Here is a 22,880-nt window from a genome sequence, read left to right as displayed (position 1 = left end):
GCCAAATACTAAGTTGCCAATGAGTGGCCAGATACCATATAATTTATATCACCACTGCAATTCTTCATGACTGTTATAAGTATATACAGTCTCATGCTATAACAGCGTGACAAAAAAATTCTATGATGACACATTAACAAAGTAAATTGGACATATAACTTCCATGATAAGTTTACATTAAATAATATTAAAAACAATACTTAGCCATCCACAATACCATATGCTTCCCTACCACACACACACCACCAGTATTACACAAGTTGATATCTTTAACTTACATATTTGATACTTTGTTTCTATCTATACAACTTATGGACACACCATAATCTCAACATTAGTTTATCTACTTGAAAATGAAACATGGATAATTCTATTGATCTTTAATTTTGCCTTATATCCTAGAATTACACTGTATATTTTCACATTGTGACAATAATTAGACAAGTACTTTTTAAAAAAGAAAACAGACAATTAAAGGAGATTCCTGCACTTTCATGCTCAGAGAAGTAAAATGGAATATTATTAACAGCTGGGTGAAATTAGTCTTCCAATGAGATTTATTTTGCTATTTTCAATCTAATGTTGAGATTATATTAATATTTACCACCTGAAGAATATTCAACCTTGCAATCCTCATAAGCACTATTTTTTTTTATATGTCTCTCCAACACATGAAAGGTTGTATTTTTGTTCAGTAGTCCAGAAACCCTGCTCTAAAGAGCAAACATGGAAATTTTTAAATTTCGTATAGTGTAAACCAGTCATATGGTGATTTATACTAAAATCACATTAATAACCTAGCAGATGTAAGGTCTCCATTAAGTGGTATGGTGGATACCTTTTTTTTTTGCACATATAACGATCATGCATTACTTTGAATATTAAACAACATTTAATAGCTAAGTGTATAATGAATGAATATTATCATAAACTCAAAACTATTAAAATGGCTATATGAATTTTTAAAATTACACTTTTTTTAAAAAGACAGCTGATATTGTTTGTCCTTCATAATTTGATATGAGCCCTAGAGCTGGTCCACTAGGTTTTATTGCTGCCATATTCACATGCGAAGACAACAGTAATGGGGGAGGGGGGCATGATATCTGCTATTGCTCCTCCACCAAAACTGTTTTTTCCAAGTGCAAAGTAAGAAGGATAATGGCAAAAAGCTAGTCATAAAAATATTGCATAACAGTGCTATACTTATTTTGTTTGTTTTATAGAATGATATAAGGTAGAAATTTCATAAACGGAATTTAAAATTTGCTATAATACTTTAAAAAAATTATATACATTTGTTAATGTAACTTGTATGCCTTAGTATTATCAGAAATGCCATGTGATTAAGAGGTAGTGATAGAAATGGATCTTGAATGTAAATGGGTCAACTTGTTTACCACACTATTGTAATCCTTAGGGATTTACACAGAAGTAAATGCATTTCACAATAGTGCATCCATGTGGTGCACCGTTGTAAAGTGTAATTGCTGTACTATCACAGTCATACTGTCAACTGAGTGTCACTAGATATTTCGGTACATGCACATTAGTTGTGTTTTTTTAAACATTTTCTAGGAAATAGGAACTAGCCAGCAAGCAGAGCTGGAAAGGAGAAAAAACTGCTGAATATTTATCTGTGATCTCTAAAAGGCTTTTATGTGCAACTTTATCTACTCTCCAAGGAGGAACTGTGAAGCAAATATTGAGGACAGTGCAATGCATTAAGCCTTTGTATTTCAGTGAGAATGTTATGTGAAGTGAGATGTAATCTGCAGCAAAGTTCTTTTACTTGGACATAACTTTGGAACCATTAAATTAAATGTACTCTATTATCACCATTCAGAGCAATTATCTTCCTGTCTATTTCAGCAAATGCAGGAAAGATATTTTTCATGAAATTAACTTTCTAGAAGATATATGAAAGCATAATCATCAAGAGGGATCTTTAACTTTTATTGTGTTCTAAGGAATTTGAGAGGTAAGAATGAATGAATGGTTTTCTGGTATCTGATGTTATCCCTCAGAACTCAATTCAAGTGTGAGAGTGAGAATATTTTCTTTGAACTCATATTATGCAATTCTTAGAATGGCCATACAGTTATTTTTGTATTGAATAAGAATTTCGATATATAGAATATGATTTTCAATCGAATTATTTGTGACCAAATTTTTATTAAAAAAGACTTTTTTAACCTGACAAGTTTCGTTAGTCATCAGACTAACATCTTCAGCGGTAAAGATAACTAACAAAGCCCAAACTATAAGAAATTATGAAAAAACAAGTTCATTTATTGGTATTATGAACATCAAAAAAGTTCGTGAAAAAAACCGAATAACAGATCTATACTACTGTTGATACGTGTTAACTGGAAACAATGCTATTTGATGTCACGTTCTGTTGTTAACTTTCACTCTGTCCGAGGTCTGTAAATTTTTAATAAACGCTGAACAAACTTGATTTAAAATCAAACCTTGATTTTTGTTGCATTGCGCAGGAATTTTAATCATATTTGCTGTCTCTTTGAATTTTCTTGTAAAACAGTTTTTATCAAAGTAGGACATGTTTGTTCTGTCCCAGAGTACATCATGACCAGTAGATGTGTGAAATGCCAAACCAGACATATGTTCTTTCTTTTTTTTTGTGCATCTTTCCGATGTTCCTTCATGCGGATTTCTCCCGATCTCCCCGACTGGCCTACATAGCAGATGCCACAGGAGCAGTGAATATTATAAACTTCTTTTTACTTAAGTTAAGGGATATTACATCCCATATTGTTTCATAGCCGAATATAGTAAATATATAAAGTTCGGCGAGTCCAAGCGTAAGCAAATACCTGGATAGTGTTACAACTGACCCTTTAGGGAGTGCAACACTGAGGCAACTCATGGTAAGGGTGGAGCAAGGTCCGATCACTATTCTTGATATTTCCCCATAATGTGAAACTCAGCTCCTAGGAGATGTATTACTGTTCTACATTATGAGTGAGAGAAGGTCACTGCCCAGACCGGTTTCAACCTTTATTGAGGTCTCATCGGTGAGTAGGTAGACCTAGAAATTCCAAGTTTGTAGCAAACAGAACTTACATATACACTACTATGAGAATTGCCAAGGTGTCCTAATAAATTATTAATTATATGAAGAGCCAAAGGCTTCAATTCGGCATAAACTTATTTAATTCAAGCCTTTGACTCTTCATATAATTAATAATTATAAACTTCTGTTTTTTTTCATTAGGTGATGTGGAGGTTTCGGAGGATGAAGAGATTTTGATATTTTTTCAAGTGGCAGGAAAGTCACTTTTATGTTGTATTTGTAGAGAAGTTTGGCAAATTTATCTGTTACATTATTGATATAAGGAAGGTTGACCATGTTCTTAAAGTCTTGTTTATTTAAGTTTCTTATAGGTGCTGTAAGAATATGATTTTGATAGATTTCCTTAGACAGATAAAGAGAATGTTTAACACACTGAAGTGCATCTATTGTATATATTTATAGTAGTTTAAGTTTTTTTTATACTTGAGCTTCATTCATCCTTTGAAATTAAATTAATTCATTTTTTTTATGTCAATGCACCATCTTAGATACAAATCTGAAACATTCTGACAGAAAAAAATTTATCAATATAGTTAACTGACACTTTTAGCTGAATACAGACAAAGGCAGGGACTAACACTATCACTTAAGCAGTTGAAATTTAATTCAAACCTGAGCACAGCTATATAAACTATTATGTATAATTATGGGGGGAAAAAAGCAAATAAAAAATTATTTCCAATACTGTGGCACTTTGTGTTATAAGGCTTTAGTTTTTTACATTTTTACTAAATAGCTTAAGGAAATTACAACGTATACTAGGATATACATTAAAATAAATTTTAATACACTTCCAATATTTCAGCAACGTCACGTTGCCATTTTCACAGAAACTTAAAAACAAGACAAGTGCACGCAAGCACAACAAACCGTAAATGAGGACAAAGCAGGAAGCTATTCTTTCTCCTTAAAGTCCTGATGGTGCCCCCTAGCAGGCAGTGTTGGAATTCTTGGGCGATTGGGCTGAAAGTCTTCTGATGTAGGTTTCCCAAATTTGGGACAGTCTCATGCAACAAAATTTGTTGAAATATAGATTGTTTCTTAGTGCTGAGACAGATTCCATGAAAAGCCTTTCGTATTTGAATTTACTAGGGTGTATTATCCTGGCTTTCTTCCGTCGTATTCTATGGTGGGTATCCAGCACATGGTCAGCAAACCCAGAATGGCTGTATTGGTGAAACCGGATGTAGTCCTTGTGTTTTGAAATTCTGATATTAGCTGTCCTGCCTGCTTGACCAAATTGACCAAAGTAGGAGAGCTTACAGCTGCAAGGGATCTGGTATACACCAGGTAGGTCTGGGGGGGGGGGGGGGGGGTTGATCTTTAGTGGAGCGGATAAGGGATGCCAGGGATGTGAAGGGGGGGTAGCCATTGGCTGAGAAAGTCTTGAGAATGTGGTTTAGTTCTGTGGTTAGGGCATTGTCATTTGAACAGATATGTTTAGCCCTGTTGTGTAGTGTCCTAATAACTCCTGATAACTAAATGATACGAACTGAATTGAGATACGACACCTTCCAAACCACGTTGCTAATGATATTAGACTGGATGTGGCTTGTATTCTGACCAAGCAAAACCACCAAAAACTAACATGCCCAGTAAGGAAATTAAATCTCTACTAGAAAAGAAAAACAAGAAAATAATAATCACCAAAGCTGATAAAGGGAACGCCACAGTATTGCTTAACCAAAAGGATTACACAGGTAAGCTGAATGCTCCATTGTTAGATCAGGCTACTTACCTCCCTATCAAGAACAATCCCACCAACTCGCAAATTAGAAAACTCCACAGGCTCCTTAAGGTCACTTCTTGGCCTGTAGTAGAAGTTGCAAACAAATTAAAACCTTTTAACTCCATATCCCCCCCCCCTCGTATTTATGGACTCGCAAAAATACATAAAGAAAATGTGCCATTACGTCCCATAGTGGATCTGGGGGGGGTGGGGGGGGGGGGGGGTGGGGGGGGGGGGGGGTGGGGGGGGGGGGGGGTGGGGGGGGGGGGGGGTGGGGGGGGGGGGGGGTGGGGGGGGGGGGGGGTGGGGGGGGGGGGGGGTGGGGGGGGGGGGGGGTGGGGGGGGGGGGGGGTGGGGGGGGGGGGGGGTGGGGGGGGGGGGGGGTGGGGGGGGGGGGGGGTGGGGGGGGGGGGGGGTGGGGGGGGGGGGGGGTGGGGGGGGGGGGGGGTGGGGGGGGGGGGGGGTGGGGGGGGGGGGGGGTGGGGGGGGGGGGGGGTGGGGGGGGGGGGGGGTGGGGGGGGGGGGGGGTGGGGGGGGGGGGGGGTGGGGGGGGGGGGGGGTGGGGGGGGGGGGGGGTGGGGGGGGGGGGGGGTGGGGGGGGGGGGGGGTGGGGGGGGGGGGGGGTGGGGGGGGGGGGGGGTGGGGGGGGGGGGGGGTGGGGGGGGGGGGGGGTGGGGGGGGGGGGGGGTGGGGGGGGGGGTACTTGTGTTCTGAAATTCTGATATTAGCTGTCCTGCCTGCTTGACCAAAGTAGGAGAGCTTACAACTGCAAGGGACCTGATATACACCAGGTTGGTCTGTGGGGGGGGTCTTTAGTAGAGCGGATAATGGATGCCAATTTTTTCTATGGTCTGTAACAAGACGCTAAGTCATGTTTTTTTCAGGATTTTTGTAATTTTTTCTGAGGTGCCTCGGATATAGGGTATGGTGGTGGATTTAGAGTAATCCTTGTTATGAGGGGGGGGGGGGTATTGGTTTCAATATTTTTTGGGGGATGGGGAGGGGGTAGCCATTGGCTGAGAAAGTCTTGAGGAGGTGGTTTAGATCTGCGGTTAGGGCATTGTCATTTGAACAGATATGTTTAGCCCTGTTGTGTAGTGTCTTAATGACACCATATTGACTGCCTGTTGTGTGTGTGGGGTGGAGGAATTGTTGGTGAATGTATCTGCCTGTATGGGTTTTCTATAGACTGAGAAAACCAAGGTTCCATCAGGCTGGCAGGTGACAAGTGTGTCTAAGAAAGGAAGGCAGTTGTTTTTTATTTCTTCCAGGGTGAATTTGATTCTGGGGTGTTGGTTGTTTAAATGTGTTAGGAAGGAGAGGAGTGCATCGGAGCCATGTGGCCAAACATCGAACACATCATCCACATAGCGAAGCCATATGGTTGGTTTTTTTGTGGGGCAGAGTTTAAGGCTTTCTCTTCAAAAGTCTCCATATAAAAGTTGGCCAAGGGTGGGGAGAGTGGAGAACCTGTGGCTCTCCCCTCTATTTGTTTGTAGAATTTTCTTTGCCAAACAAAATAGCCTGAGTTCACTGTGAATTGAAATAGGGCGGTGATATCAGGAGGAAATTGAGCTTGGATTAGCTCTAAGGATTCTTTGAGTGGTACATTTGTATATAAGGAGGAGACATCAAAATTGGCCTTGTAAAACATTTTTTATCAATGTAGGATATGTTTGTTCTGTCCCAGAGTACATCATGACCAGTAGATGTTGTGTGAAATGCCAAACCAGACTTATGTTCTTTCTTTTTTTTTTTTTTGTGCATCTTTTCGATGTTCCCTCATGCGGATTTCTCCCGATCTCCCCGACTGGCCTACATAGCAGATGCCACAGGAACAGTGAATATTATAAACTTCTTTTTACTTAAGTTAAGGGATATCGCATCCCATATTGTTTCATAGCCGAATATAGTAAATATATAAAGTTCGGCGAGTCCAAGCGTAAGCAAATACCTGGATAGTGTTACAAATGACCCTTTAGGGAGTGCAACACTGAGGCAACTCATGGTAAGGGTGGAGCAAGCTCCGATCACTATTCTTGATATTTCCCCATAATGTGAAACCCAGCTCCTAGGAGATGTGTTACTGTTCTACATTATGAGTGAGAGAAGGTCACTACCCAGACCGGTTTCAACCTTTATTGAGGTCTCATCGGCGAGTACGTAGACCTAGAAATTCCAAGTTTGTAGTAAACAGAACTTACATATACACTACTATGAGAATTGCCAAGAAGGTGTCCTAATAAATTATTAATTATATGAAGAGCCAAAGGCTTCAATTTGGCATCAACTTATTTAATTGAAGCCTTTGACTCTTCATATAATTAATAATTATAAACTTCTGTTTTTTTTTCATTGGGTGATGTGGGGGTTTCTTCCTTTCTTAGACACACACTTGTCACCTGCCAGCCTGATGGAACCTTGGTTTTCTCAGTCTATAGAAAACATATACAGGCAGATACATTCACCAACAATTCCTCCCCCCCCCCCCTCATAACAGGGAGTCAATATGGAGTCATTAAGACACTACACAACAGGGCTAAACATATCTGTTCAAATGACAATGCCCTAACCACAGATCTAAACCACCTCCTTAATCAAATGTGTTACACTTTTCAGACCAATTGTTGGTGTTTATTTAACCAAAGACAATCATTCATCAATATTACTGATCAAAATGGGATTGGTACATAAGTGCACCCATTCCATTCTACTCAGTATGTCAAGAAGGTGAGAGTTCAACAAAAAGTTCAGAGTGTTTTATGGCAAGCAAAACCTTAATCATTAGATTTAGAGGAATCAAGAACTGAGATTGATTTATCAGGCTAATTCACCTAATAACTAATATATCCAAATAATGGTATAATCGATGCATATAAATGGCACTGTTGAAATACAGCTCTACAGGACATATGAGAACTTCCATGGTTACCAGGTTTCCAGATTGGAAGCAAGGTAACCAATTTCTATCCTTTACTTACCTATACAATTAACTTGAACATACACATTAAAAATTACCTTACTGTAAAAGGCTAAATGACAAATCCTGTGGCTTCAGTTATTCCAGAAATGTTGACACACACACACACAGAATAAGAGATGGAATGCCAAGTCAATATATGCACACATACTGAAGAACTTATTCATCCTAGATAAAAACTTGGCACTGCAAACTATTAGCTACAATATATATCACTACTATTTTTTTTTCAGTAAATATTTGCTTTTGTAGAAATCTGGTAAACAAGCAACCTAAACAATCATAAATGCTCTAAAACAAACTGGCCATGTGCATGAATTCCATTTAAAATAAGTAATGTGTGTGGGGGGGAGGAAGAATGTATATTTATATATATTGCTAACTTTATTTTGTAAGTGAACTATACCTTCTCTCAAAACAAACTAAATAAACATGTATAATCAACTAATTAAACCAGGAGTACTTTGTACTTATCAATGACTAAGCATAGAAAATATACTCACTGTTTAACAGATCACCATCTTCAAGAATTCTCAAGTCAGGAATACCATGACAAATGACTTCATTCACAGATCTGAAAAAAAAAAAAAAAAAAAAATTTAAGAACAACTACAGAAAACAGTGTCTTTGAATATTCTGCGATCCACTAAAAATTGATCGAAATATTTTGTGATATTAATCACAAAATTTATTAACAGTTTCTTAATATCAGCTATGTCTGTGAGAGCTTTCTAAACGTCATAGAGTTACACAATTCATTGCTACTTACAACTTTGAAAGCAGATTCTTAGACAATTTCACATACATTTTGTGACCAATATCAGGAAATTTAGGAAAATAAGTATCTGCTAAAATTTATTATTAATGGATGGATTGCTAGTATATATTCTTCCTATAAATACTTCCAACTCAAATCAACAATGTACCTACAGTTCTGCCCAATTTTTAAAATCTACAAAAACTGATTGCAGTTATTCAATATCCTATTTTATTCCAATTTCAAATACTAATTAATTCTTGTAATTCATCACTGTTACTATTATCTCATGAAAGAGCTATGGAATATATGAATTCCACATTTGTATGAAACATGAGCATTTTTAATTGAACTCTGATGGGTGAAAAAATTAATATGTAAAATCACTGTGCTTCACATGAATTACAATTCCCTATATTAAAATTAATAGAATTACAATACTATATTAAAATATGAATTAATTACGGTACAAGTGAATCCACAGAACAGATCCATAGATCAACTTCACTGATTTTCATGTGTTATAATATCCAACCCAAAGCCAAACACACAATAATGGCAGTGTAAAATCTCTCATGATATGTGACTGTAACTTATCATGTTTGTTATTACATGTTTTTTGTTTAGGAGAATGTAATTAGAATAATGTTAATTTTTTGACTGAAATAATCTTTTCTGCAATAATATTGCATTAAATCTTTGTTAACATAATGTGGCACATGATGCCATCATGCAAGGCCATTAAGTAATGTTAAATCAGTAAGTCTAATGCTAAAATTAACGAGGAATTCTGAGAATTGTCATAGATGGAAATTTCCAAAGACATGCAAAAGATGATGTCAGCATGTCCAAAGGTCAATACGTGATCATTTTCAAGAGACGCGTGCATGCGCACAATGGAGGTCAGGGCATATATAAGGCAAGTCATGGGAAGGAATTTTGTCTTAGAATGTTTTTAGGCCTTCTCTTACCTGAGTCCCTGTCATGTCAAGTTCACTGTTGGAAATTAAAAGAGAAGCATCATTTGTCTCACGGTTTTCTAAACCTTCTCTTACCCGAGTCCACTGTCCAGTCAGTTTTGCTGTCGGAAGTCTAAAGAAGAGCATCGTGGGTTCCAAGTCTTCCAGGTCATCGCCATGTGAGAAATATTGTGCCAATCATATGGAAAGGAAGGGGCTGTGCATCGCCATCATGTTAAGAGTCCAATAGGGCAAAGGCATAGTCGACAACACAGACAGGGAAGAAATTTGGCAGGTAAACAGGAACGAGTAAGCAAGTGGAAAGAAAGACAAGAAGACTTACATATGAACAAAAGATTAATGTGAAAGACCGTGTGCTGAATAAGAATTGTAAGCAGTTGTAATACTGAACAAGAATGTATGTCAAGTATCTATGTTTATGAGATATTGTATTGTATTTTAATGTTGAATTAGGCTTAACCAAGGTACATATGCCTTCTATTCAGTTAATTCACAATCTAGCATAGCATTCATGTTTTGCTAGATTGTGAATTAACTTAGAACTAAGGTTAGATTAGAAGGAATTGAGACTAGCAAGAGTACTGTAATAATTCACATTGATTCACGATGATTCACATATATACACAATAACATTGTGTATATATGTGAATCATCCCGTAACTAATTTCTTTCGACTTAATTAAATGATTTGTGAACAACAGTGGACTGATTCTGTCAATGCACTATCTTAAAAAATTTGAACTTGCATAAGATAGAAGTTATATGATTTATATTTAAGTCACAACTATAAAGTAAGAATAACATAAGCAGGGAATATGAACGATATCTTTTCTAAATAACGAAACCTGTGGTGCGTTCATAATTAGAAGAAACACACGTATAAACCACAGTGAAAATTATTTAATTGTAAATATTTCATCCTAAGTATCTTAGGACATCACCAGTACAGTATTTAAACAAAAATTAGGAATAACATACAGTTAGGGCACATGATTACAATAGAATCTCATGAAAACGTGCATAACGTACTAAAGTAGTACAAAAAAAAACGTTAATTATTTAACACAGTTTTGTATGATAATTTCCCATACTTTAGGAATAGTAAGAACGTCGTTGCGGTTTAGGTTTGGTCTGTGTAGTAGGGCTTCAGAACTTTCTTTGTATAAACGTTCATGTTTAAATAAAGATCTATGTAAAAGTTTAGCCTTTTCCCAATGGAAAAGGCTAAACTTTTTTTAATAAGTTGTAAATTTGGTTGATAGGTTTGTAAGTAGTGGCAAAATTGTATTTCTTCATAATTTTAGAAAGACATTCTGAGATGCCTTTAACGTAAGGTATGGGAATCCTATGCACTTCTTCCTGTCTGGTTTGATGTATGCAGAAGTGACTGATGATTTTTTGAGTTGTTTTAGGATTATATTCATTTAGGATGGCTGTATTTTTGATAACTTCGCAAACCTACATTCTCAGGTCGCTACATTCACAATTCTTCTGCTCATCATCCATCTCAGAAATCTGGCATTATTAAATCACTAGTTTCCAGAGCACACAAATTCTGCTCCTCTGAAGAATCTTTAAACCAGGAATTAGAAGTTATCAAAAATACAGCCATCCTAAATGGATATAATCCCAAAACAACTCAAAAAATCATCAGTCACTTCTGCATACATCAAAAGAAGTGCATAGGATTCCCATACCTTACGTTAAAGGCATCTCAAAACGTCTTTCTAAAATCATGAAGAAATACAATTTTGCCACTACTTACAAACCTATCAACCAAATTTACAACTTATTACCTTCTCCTAAGGACAAATTCTCACCCTTGATGTTACCTGGTGTTTATGAGATTCCATGCTCATGCAAATTATCTTACTTTGGACAGACAGGTAGGTCTGTTCAGAAACGCATCTCGGAACATCAAGACCACATTCGTCTTCTTAAACCGCAGAAATCTGGCCTCTCTCAACACGGAATTGAAAATCCAAACCATAGGATCCATTGGGAAAAGGCTAAACTTTTACATAGATCTTTATTTAAACATGAACGTTTATACAAAGAAAGTTCTGAAGCCCTACTACACAGACCAAACCTAAACCGCAACGACGTTCTTACTATTCCTAAAGTATGGGAAATTATCATACAAAACTGTGTTAAATAATTAACGTTTTTTTTTTGTACTACTTTAGCACGTTATGCACGTTTTCATGAGATTCTATTGTAATCATGTGCCCTAACTGTATGTTATTCCTAATTTTTGTTTAAATACTGTACTGGTGATGTCCTAAGATACTTAGGATGAAATATTTACAATTAAATAATTTTCACTGTGGTTTATACGTGTGTTTCTTCTAATTATGAACGATATCTGTTTTGTCTTTGGTTTAAGATCTTATAATCTCATGCTCAATATATAGTCTAATGGGTGTAGTCATTAAACAAATAAATTTGTTAAGCTATAGAGTGTAGGAAATAAGATATAGTAGAAATAAATAAATAGTGGCAGTTGAGGGTTAAAGCAGCTGACCATTCACGATAATTAAATAAAAAGAAAGCAAAGACAAAGCAGGGTATTGCAAAAAAAATATAATATACAACATAACAAAATTATTACAAAAGGCACAAGCCACCACGACTACATTATTATGGCAGAATGTAGCAAAATGTTTCCAATATACAGACCCTTGAACAATGCTAGAATTAGGGATGGCAAATTCTCCCCCTCCCACTCCAGTCGAAAATCCATGTATAACTTTTGACTCCCCAAAAACTTTACTAATAGCCTACTGTTGACCAAAGGCCTTACCAATAACATAAACAGTCAACACACATTTTGTATTATATACCATATTCTTACAATAAAGTAAGCTAGAGAAAAGAAAATGTTAAGAAAATCATAAGGAAGAGAAAACACATTTACTGTATTTATCGATAATATAAGTTTACGTCAGCTGTTTACAAGAATTCTCAAATCAGGAATATACCATGAATCGCCTGTCACTACCTACATCAATATTGTCTTATATGATACAAAACACTGAAAGTGTTATACGTATTACATACTAGACTTCAAAAATTGAAAAGATAATGTGAAAAATTAATATTTATTTATTTATTTACAGGTATAACAATTCATGCATTCATAAGATAAGCAGCAATATGATGCTTTATGTTAGCTTAGACTATACACTAATGAATGAATCCTTATAAAATTTTTATTTTATACTAATTAACCTAATCAATAGCAGTTAATTTTAAGCAGTCATGATTTAATACTGCATCTTTACATTTGTTTATATTCCTCTCGACTGCAAATGATGCCATGTACGATCTGTAAACGTTTGTGTGCATAAGTTTTGACAAATTTTAATGTTTTATAATAATTTGGTGTATATTTTATGGTAGTAAATAATAAAATAGACTAGTATCTACATATATTTTATGCATTCATGACATACCTAACATCTTCCCAACATATTTATCGAAAAAAATTCATGGTATATTCCTGATTTGAGAATCCACTAATATTCACCATATAAGTGGAACAGAGCAGTTCAAACCCATGTTGTTCAAGGGTCAACTGTACTTTCTTTTTAGATGTACACTAGAAACATTGGATAAAAAAATAGGATGAGCTCTGTATATATAAAAAGAAACAAAGGTATTGGTTTGAAGGTATTTAAACTACCAACTGTTCAACATGCAGAATGATATTTGTAAAAAAACCTTTCTAAGTGGAATTTTGCATCTGACCACTTCAAGTTATAGATACAAATCTGCAAAAAATTTTGTAGTAAACTAAAGATGTATACCATATTTAAACAAGTTTCCACTCAAACAAAAACTAAACTTAATTTTGTACTTGCACCAAGATTTTTATGTGATGTTTCAAATTTTACAAAAAGACATCGAATTCACATTATTAGAACATTCAAGTAAAAGAAAATAGTTAACTCACTCTGGATACGGATTTGATTCTAGTTCTGTATCTTAATCAGAAAAAAAATCAGATATTCAACTAAACTTTTTTTTCAATCATTCCTGTAGTATTCAATGAAAGGAGCTGTTTCCAAAAGGAAAAAAATCCGGGAGTGAAGCTGAATATCCTTGACACAGAAATAAATCTGTTGTGTGTTTTCCTTTAGGTGTATGGAATCAGAATCAAACTTTAATCTGAGAACCTGTAACAAAATGTGCTTAAGGGTCAAGGCTGGATAACTGGGAGGTGTCATATGCAACAAACTGACCATGGCCTCTGACATGATGTCCAGTCCTCACCTTCTCATGGTGCACCCTGTTGGGTATCTAACAAGTGGATACTGAACGAATGAGGATGAGCTGGTAATATGGAATTTAGCCAACCAAATTGTATTCTTATTGGCTTAAACCATAACTAAATGATGGTACAACATGATGGAATTTTGTGCTGGCTAGGGTATCTCCTGGTTAAACAAGGCCTCATTGTTTTGTCAGGAAACCAGGACAAATATAGCAAAAAGTCGGCTACTGAAATAAACCACAACATCAGCAGAGATCAAGATTGGCACCATAAACATAAGAAGCATCAATGGAAAAAGAAACAGAACTGGCAGAAGAACATAATAGGTGTTACCAAAAGAAAGAAGACAAAAACAGGTGAGATATTTCTAAGCAACAAACAAATACAAGATGTTATATTCAAGCAATAGCAATCAGGGAAAAGAGGAAGTGGCTATAGTATTCAACAGTAAATATGAGGATAATCTTCTTGAACGGCAGACAATATCAAGTAGTGATGTAGGCTAATATCAGAATGGGGAACTAGACAATGAGACATTTCTGCTTATGGTCCCAAAGAAGGTTCTAATAAGGAAAAAATGGAGGAATTTGAGACACTAGAAAAGGCAGTTCACACAACGAAAATGGAAAAGTTGGTCCTTGTTGGAGATCTAAACAGCAGAGTAGGAAATGAATACCTGCCATATAAGAATGTTTTGGGGAAAAATTGGAGAAAAGAGCAAAGCTAATAATAATGGTTGTACCTGCTAGATTTCTACTCTGGACATGGACTAGTTATTACTAATACCATGTTCCAACATAAAAATGTGCAGAAACTCACTTGGAAAGAAGATGCAAGGAAAGGTCTTATTAACTATGTTATTGTGGTACAGTGGCTTTCCCAATGGTTCAGAATGCAAGAGCATACTGAGAATATGAAACAAAGTGATTACAATTTAGTGTTGAGAAGGATAAAAATTGAACTTCATACTAAAAGAAAGGTGTGTAAGAAAGTTTTGAAACAAATCAAAATAGAACCACTATCCGATGTGAACTGTAGACTCAAATACACAAACATCACTGAAGAAAAAAAATTAAAGAATTTGACAAGAACCAAACCTTGGATATTCAAGGCCAAATCCTGAAGAAAACTAATTCATTCAGCCAAAGAAACATATGGTGAAGTAATTTGCAAGGATAGAAAAATCAGAACTCCATGGTGAACTCAGGAAGTCAAAAAGACAGTCAAGGAAAAGCCAAAGCAGAAAACACATTGAAAGTTACTGGCAAATAAGTCACCTTGTGCTCTTAGGAAATACAGAAAAAAATGTAAGAAAGCAAAGCATTGTGTAAAATTATCTAAATGAAAGTCATGTGAAGACTGGTAAAAACCGTGAAAATAAATATCAGGAAGGTGGTAAAATATTCTGGAGAATACTGAGAAAGCTCAGAAATGGAGGTAAGACTGCAGATAAAAATATTCTTGATGTATGCAATAATTATTTTGAAAGATGTTCAGCACCATCCCCTCATAAAGTTCCCCATCTTCTCTGTGAGTCCTTGCATTTTCTTCATTCAAAAGCCCTTCAAAGTATATTCTCCACCTGTTTCTTATATCCACATCCCTCCTTAATATCCTTCCTCCAGTCTTTGATCAGCCTCACATGTACGATGTCCTTTGATGCCTTATTTCTACATTTTGCCAATCAAATCTTTCTCTGTCCTTCCTTTGTTTCTAAATGATCATAAAGGTCTTGATATGCCATGGCCTTCGCAACAACTCTCTTGGCTTCTCGTTTTTTCTCTCTGTCTCCTCTTCCACTCTTGACTCGCCCCGCTTCTGCTTTGACTTCCTCATACCTGTCACTGCTTCTTGTACATTATTATTCCATCACCAACCATCTTTCTGCTCTCTAATCTTTACAATGTTTCACCAAGCACCTCAATTGCACAGCTTAGAAATGCTTCTGAATTATGTCTCCACCAATCTTGTATGCTTTCTAGTCCATTCGAAATCCTCTCTAACACCTTCTCCATAAATTAGTTCCTCACACTCTCTTCTTTTAAGCGAAAGCAATGGCATGAGACCAAAACAAGCCGCTTGGCCTAAAATCCATGATAGGAAGAACTTTTTTTTTTTTTTTTTTTTTTTACAAAATTTTAACATATTCCTTATAATGTACTGTTCTGATATAGTACAGTATGAGGTGCAAACAAATTAATGCACTTTTAAACAGTCCTCTGATATGCATTTTGAAAGGAGCTTTGGCATACTTGAACTCAGTGCTATACTCATTTCCCTTCAGAAGTAAAAACTACCATTTATTTTATTTTAATTTTTTCGTGTGTCCTATGAAAGTGTGATTTACAAACTTCCTAGGCAAAGAAGCATCAAATCCAGATTCAAAAGTAAACAAAACACTGTATATCTAGCAAGTTGACTTTTTTTGGTTAGTCTTTTACAAACATTACAAATCTGAAAACAAACCCCAACTCAACATCACCAGAATTAAAGATCGGTACTATCAATGTAAGAAGCCTGAATGGCAAAGAAATGGAGCTAGCTGAAGAATTAGATAAGTACCAGATCGATATAATAGGGGTGACTGAAACAAAAAAGACCAAAACTGGTGAAATCTTTCTAAGCAATAAATACAAAATGTTATATTCAGGCAATGATAATCAAGGAAAAGAAGGAGTAGCCATAGTATTCAACACAAAATACGAGGCTAATCTTCTTGAATGGCAGTCAGTTTCAAGTAGAGTAATGTGGGCAAATATGAGAATGGCGAACTGGACAATGAGACTTATTTGTGCCTATGGTCCCACAGAAGGTTCTACTAAGGTAGAAGTGGAGGAATTTTTTGAAGCTTTAGAGAAAGCAACTGACACAATGAAAAAGGAAAAGTTGGTCCTTGTTGGGGATCTAAATAGCAGAGTAGGAAATGATTGTGAGACATACAAAAATATTTTGGGAAATTTTGGAGAAAAGAGCAAAGCTAATAATAATAGCAAATATCTGTTGGATTTCTGCTCAGGACATGGACTGGTTATTACTAACACCATGTTTCAACATAAAAACGTGCACAAATTCACATATAGAGAAGAGGCTAGGAATAAGAAGTCTCATTGGTGAAAAAAGAAAACATCACTATCAACAATAGTGATGTTTTCTCCCTGGTGCAGGACACCAGAGTGTACAGAGGATTTGAAATTGGAAGTGATCACTATTTAGTCTTGAGCAGGATAAAATTTAATTTCATATTCAAAAGAATAACATGTAAGAAAGTTTTAAAGCGAATAAAAGTTGAGCAGCTCTCAGATGTGAACTGTAGACTAAAATAAAAGATTATTGAAGAAAAAATGAAAGAGTTTGAGAACAGGAACCAAACCTTGGAGATTCAGTGGCAAGCCTTCAAGAAAACACTGATTGATTCAGCCAGAGAGGCATGTGGTGAGGTTGTTTGCAAGGATAGAAAAATCAGAACTCCCTGGTGGACGCAAGAAGTTAAAGAGGCAGTGAAGGAAAAGAAGAAAGCATATCAAAAGTTCCTGTCAAATAAGTCAGCTTGTGCTCTTAGAGAATATAGAGACAAACGCAAGAATGCTAAACACTGTGTAAAACTAGCTAAACAAAAGTCATGGGAGGACTTTGGCAAGAATATAGAAAATAAATATCAAGAAGGTGGCAAAATATTCTGGAGGTTGTTGAAGAAGCTTAGGAATGGAGGAAAGAGTGCTGTAAAAGGAGTTAGAGATGATAAAGGTGACATGAAAATGGGAGAAAAAGATATCCCTGAAGTATGGAGTAATTACTTTGAAAAACTGTTAAATGAGACAAGCAGTGATGACAGCACAGTGCTAAAAAACACTGACCAGGCATGCAGTCAGGAATACACATCTATACGTGAAGTAGAAAAAGCCATCAAAGGCTTGAAATGTGGAAAGGCAGCTGGAGTAGATGATATTCGACCAGAAATGCTGAAGTATGGTGGTATAAGTCTTACAGTTACTGCACTGTATAGTTCAGAAAGCCTCGACAGAGGGACGAATTCCCAATGATTGGAGTAGAGCTCTCATAGTACCCATATATAAAAAGGGAAATAAAACTGAATGTGAGAATTACAGGGGTATTTCCCTACTGAGTGTTCCTGGCAAGATCTATGCAAGTATAGTTGAGAAATGGTTGAGAAGAATTGTGGAAGAAAAGTGTGGTGAAGAACAAGCTGGATTCAGGCCAAATAGAGGCTGTCAGGATCAGATCTTCACTTTACGACAAATAGTCGAAAAAGCATGGGAATATGACAAAGATCGGTATTTAAGTTTTGTTGATTTGGAAAAGGCATATGACAATGTGCCAAGAGAGAAACTATTCAATACGCTGCAGTTATATGGTGTCAATGGGGCATTATATCAAGCAATACTTAGTCTTCATTTGAGTTGTAAGTCAGCAGTTAGAATTGAAGGAAGTACAGGAAGATGGTTTAATGTTAAATCTGGTGTGAGACAAGGATGTACATTATCCCCTGTGTTATTTATTATCTATATGGATCACATTATGAAGGAAAGCGGTATTAAACATGATATCAAAATTGTAGATGTTAATGTCAGCTCTTTGCTTTATGCGGAAAATGTAATACTTTTAAATAAATCCGCTACAAGCCTGCAAGATTCTCTGACTAAATTGAATAGTTGTTGTAATAGATATGGTATGAAGGTCAGCAATAAAAAGACAAAGACAATGAAAATAGGCAGAATCATTGAAAATGTCAACTGTGTTGTGAACGGAGAACCTGTGGAACAAGTAAAACATTTCAGCTACTTAAGCACGATTTTTACTGAAGATGGTAAATTAAATTTAGAAATAGACAACAGAATCAGCAAAGCTGGTATGGTAGGAAGTCAATTGAATAAATTCATATGGAATAAGAGAGAAATTAGCCAGAACACTAAATTAGCTATATACAAGACAGTGTTCAAACCAGTTTTAATTTATGGATCGGAGAGCTGGGTCAGAAGTAAAACACTTGACCAAAGACTAGAGACTGCAGATATGAGAGTTCTGAGAAAGATTAGAGGTGTGAACAGATGGCATCAATGGCAATATCATATTAAAAACGAGGATATTAGGAAAGAACTTGACATTGTCAGCATCCAGGAATGCCTTAGCAGAGCTAATCTCAGGTGGTATGGTCACTTAAACAGAATGGGCGAGGAAAGATTAGCAAAACAAGTGTTCTCGGCCAGGTTGGCAGCAAAACGACCCAGAGGAAGACAAGATATAGGTGGATTGATGCGGTACAAAGTGCCTTAGATGATAGAAATATAGGATCTGATAATGTTGGAGTCATGACAAGTAACAGACTGATTTGGAAGAAAATTGTAGATAGGAAGTTAGTAATGGTGTAATTTTTTTCATGTAGTACTATCATATCCTGTACACCCCCTTGAGGGTACATGGCAGGAATTTGATGATGATGATTTTACAAGCATACTCTATAGGACCAACCAAGAAAAGAAATTGGTATAGAAGAGAAGGTATAATAGCTGCTGAAATGTTCCTGCAAGTAAACATATGATAATCTTCAATAATGTACGATTACATTCAGTATGAGGAACATACTATCATAATGGAATAAAAATTGATTCAGCCAAGAAATCCAGTTAATCAAATTTAATCATATTAAAGCAGCAGAATTGATATATGTGGAAATTATTTATTTATCATATGGCTCACACATGAAAAGTTGTATTACAATAATCATATATATATATATATATATAAGCAAAATGCGTTGAAAATGTCAACTGCATTGTGAACGGGGAACCTGTGGAACAAGTAAAACATTTTTCAGCTACTTAGGTACGATTTTTAGTGAAGATGGTAAATTAAATATGGAAATAGACATCAGAATCAGCAAAGCTGGTATGGCAGGCAGTCAATTGAATAAATTCATATGGAATAAGAGAGAAATTAGTCAGAACACTAAATTAGCTGTATACAAGACAGTGTTCAAACCAGTTCAAACTTATAGATCTGAGAGGTGGGTCAGAAGTAAAACACTTGACCAAAGATTAGAGACCATAGATATGAGAGTGCTGAGAAAGATTATAGGTGTGAACAGATGGCATCAATGGCAATATCATACTAAAAACTAGGATATTAGGAAAGAACCTGACATTGTCAGCATCCAGGAATGCATTAGCAGAGCTAATCTCAGGTGGTATCGCTTAAACAAAATGGGCGAGGAAAGATTAGCAAAACAAGTGTTCTCTGCCAGGTTGGCAGGAAAATGACCCAGAGGAAGACCAAGATATAGGTGGATTGATACAGTACAAAGTGCCTTAGACAACAGAAATATAAGATCTGATAATGTTGGAGTCTTGACAAGTAACAGACTGATTTGGAGGAAAATTGTAGATAGGAAGTTAGTAATGATGTAAACTTTTTCATGTAGTATTATCATATCCTATATACCCCTTGAGGGTACATGTCGGGAATTTGATGATGATAAAAACATAATACTTAATAGACATATGTACTATAATACAAAATAACAGTCATAAAAGAGACACTCGAGAATAGACTCCAACTGTATGTCTAGGTTGATTATCCATTTAACTGCACTTGGTGTAGCATGGATGAAGTCTGACAGGTTTCCATTGTATGCACGTTACCAAGTTTGAGTGTGGTTAGTAGTTGGAAGGATCAATCGTTCCATGCTGTTGCACACTATCCCTCGATGGGTCTTTGGACTCCCTGGAGGTGTCATATAATAATAATATGATTGTCTGAAGGGGTGACCCACAGTCGCACCTGAGTGAGGCAATCATGCCCCATTTGTAAAGGTTGCCATGAGGCAATCATGTCCCATGGCAAGTGTGCAGATGTGGTCTGCACATCTGCACACTTGCCATGATTGGTGCAAATTCTGTTAAGGGTAGACCAAGTTTTTCCAAGGTCGGTCAAAACCTGAAGGCATCTATGTTGGGTCCACTAATTCATGGAAGTTCCCTGTTGAAGTATTACACCAGGACTCTTTCCACTTTTCCGTCTTAAAACTTGTCTCCACAAGATTTTTTGCTGTTATGATTGGATGGTGTCTTGATTTTAGCGTATTTATTTCTAGGAGTGGGATGTCTTCATGGAATGGGAGATCTTGGGTTTCCATAATTTTGCTGCATTCATGCAGAAGAATCTGCAGAGGTGTGGATGTTGCTTAGCAGTGAGAGCCAGTAGCTTGAGGTTGATTTGACAGCTCCAGAAATAAGGTGCATAGTGATAAGCTGAGCATCAACCAAGTACACATGGGTGCTGTTCAGCCATATGGATGAGCAGTATTCAGCTGCAGAGTAAACGAGACCAAGAGCAGTGCAGCGAAGCGTTGCTGCTGAGGCACCCCAAGTTGTTCCACATAGTTTTTGCAGTATATTATTTCGTGTTTTTAGCTTGGATGCTGTGTTAATGATGTGGTTTAAAAGATAGAGTTCTATCCAAAGTGAAGGCCAGATATTTCGGGAATCTGTTGTAGCATAGCAGTCTGTAGTTAAAGTAGCTCATCAGTTCTTTGTTAGCGTGGTTATTGTTCAGGTGAAAGCATGAAACTTCTGTTTTGCTAGGATTTGGGCATACTCTCCATTTTCAGAGGTATTCATCCAGGACTCCAAGGTCATTTGTTAGTATGTCTTCCATTGTAGTAAAGTTGGTGTGTCTGATGACTAGTCAATATAACAAAACTTCTTGGAGGCTGTATTAGGCAAATCTGCAATGTATAATTTAAAAAAGAGGCGAGCAAGAACTGACTTTTGTGATAATCCATTATCCAGTGTTCTTTGTTTACTTTTGTTATCATCCATATACACTTGGAAAAGCGATTGCTTAGCATGTTTTCAACTAATTTAGCTATTGTTCTGCACTGGACTACATGGAGTAACTTGCAGATTGCTCCTTGCCTCCAGACTGTATCATAAGCTGTGGTAAAGTCTACAAAACCTACAGCTGTTTTCAGGCATTGTTGGTAGCCTGCCTATTTATGTGTGGTGAGTGACAAAATCTGATCACAGCAGCTTCGTTAATATCGGAATACAGCCTGTTCAACTGGACTTGTTCTATTATCTTAGGGGCAATTCTATTGAGGATGAGCCTTTCTAGGAGCTTATAGCAGACACAATGCAGGGTGAATGGTCGGTAATTTTCTGGTTTTTTGCGTTTTTCCTGGTTTTAAGATGGGAATAATTTTTGTCCTCTTAAACTCTTTCGGAAGTCTACAAGTCTGGGGGATGTCAGAGAGCTTTTTGGCTTGACTTCAACAGGAAATCAGGATGAATTCCATCGAAACCTGGAGCTTTGCCTGTTTTCATATCCATTAAAGCAATGTTAATCAAGAGTGAAAGGTCACAAATATAAAAGGTCTGATAGTCTGTTATTTTTCAAAAATGTAATTCTCTTTTTATTTGAAGAGTGTGCTGTTTGTCCTTGGCAGTATATCTTGATGTCTTGACAATATGTGATGCATACTGGTTAGGATGGTTAGGAGAAATAACTGATTGTTCCTGGATAGTCAGGGTGCTACTACCTAGCTTTCTTAGAAGGCTCCATGCTTTTCTACTGGAGTGCTGAAAATTGAGTCTTTCTACTGTCTCAGTCCATTTCTTCTGTCAGTTGATGTCAAGGCTGTGAATGAGTTATCAGCAATGTCAGAGTCCCCATACACTAGGTATCCTTGATACAGGTTATTACTATCATCATCCCACTCAGGGATGTACTCCATGCAGAACAAAACAGCTCTCATAAATCTCTTGTAATTATTGCTTGCTGGAAGAATCCAATGGACATATTTGTCAAGTGTATCCCAGTCAGCTTTCTGGAAGTTCCAGTGGGGATATTGGATGAATCTGACAAGGGATACTGGCAGACCTACCTCTAATATAATTGGTTCATGTTGGAGAGAAATCTTCTCAATGTAGGTAACAATCATCCATTGTTGTCTTGAGTGATGAGGCAGAGGTCAGGTTTGTACTCCCTGTTCCAAGCTGTTGACCTGACGGAAGATCTGTTATTTGCATCAAAAGTTAGGTGCATG

The 22,880-nt window shown here is 36.7% G+C and overlaps 1 protein-coding gene across 1 annotated transcript in view; it reads right to left on the bottom strand.

Annotated features, from left to right (window-relative positions):
* LOC150104559 (methionine aminopeptidase 1) overlaps nucleotides 1-22,880 on the bottom strand; it is a 172,653-nt gene that overhangs the window by 75,043 nt on the left and 74,730 nt on the right. Inside the window, exon 8 of the mRNA XM_090395775.1 lies at nucleotides 8,310-8,380. Coding sequence (XP_090251901.1) covers nucleotides 8,310-8,380 — 71 coding nt within the window. The remainder of the gene's footprint in view (nucleotides 1-8,309; nucleotides 8,381-22,880) is intronic.

This window comes from Typopeltis vanoorti, chromosome 7 (genome assembly GCF_054136105.1).
Source record: "Typopeltis vanoorti isolate ZY-2024b chromosome 7, IOZ_Tvanoo_1.0, whole genome shotgun sequence".
In the NCBI taxonomy this organism is placed as follows: domain Eukaryota; kingdom Metazoa; phylum Arthropoda; class Arachnida; order Uropygi; family Thelyphonidae; genus Typopeltis; species Typopeltis vanoorti.
This window is presented reverse-complemented; position numbering and strand designations above follow the sequence as displayed.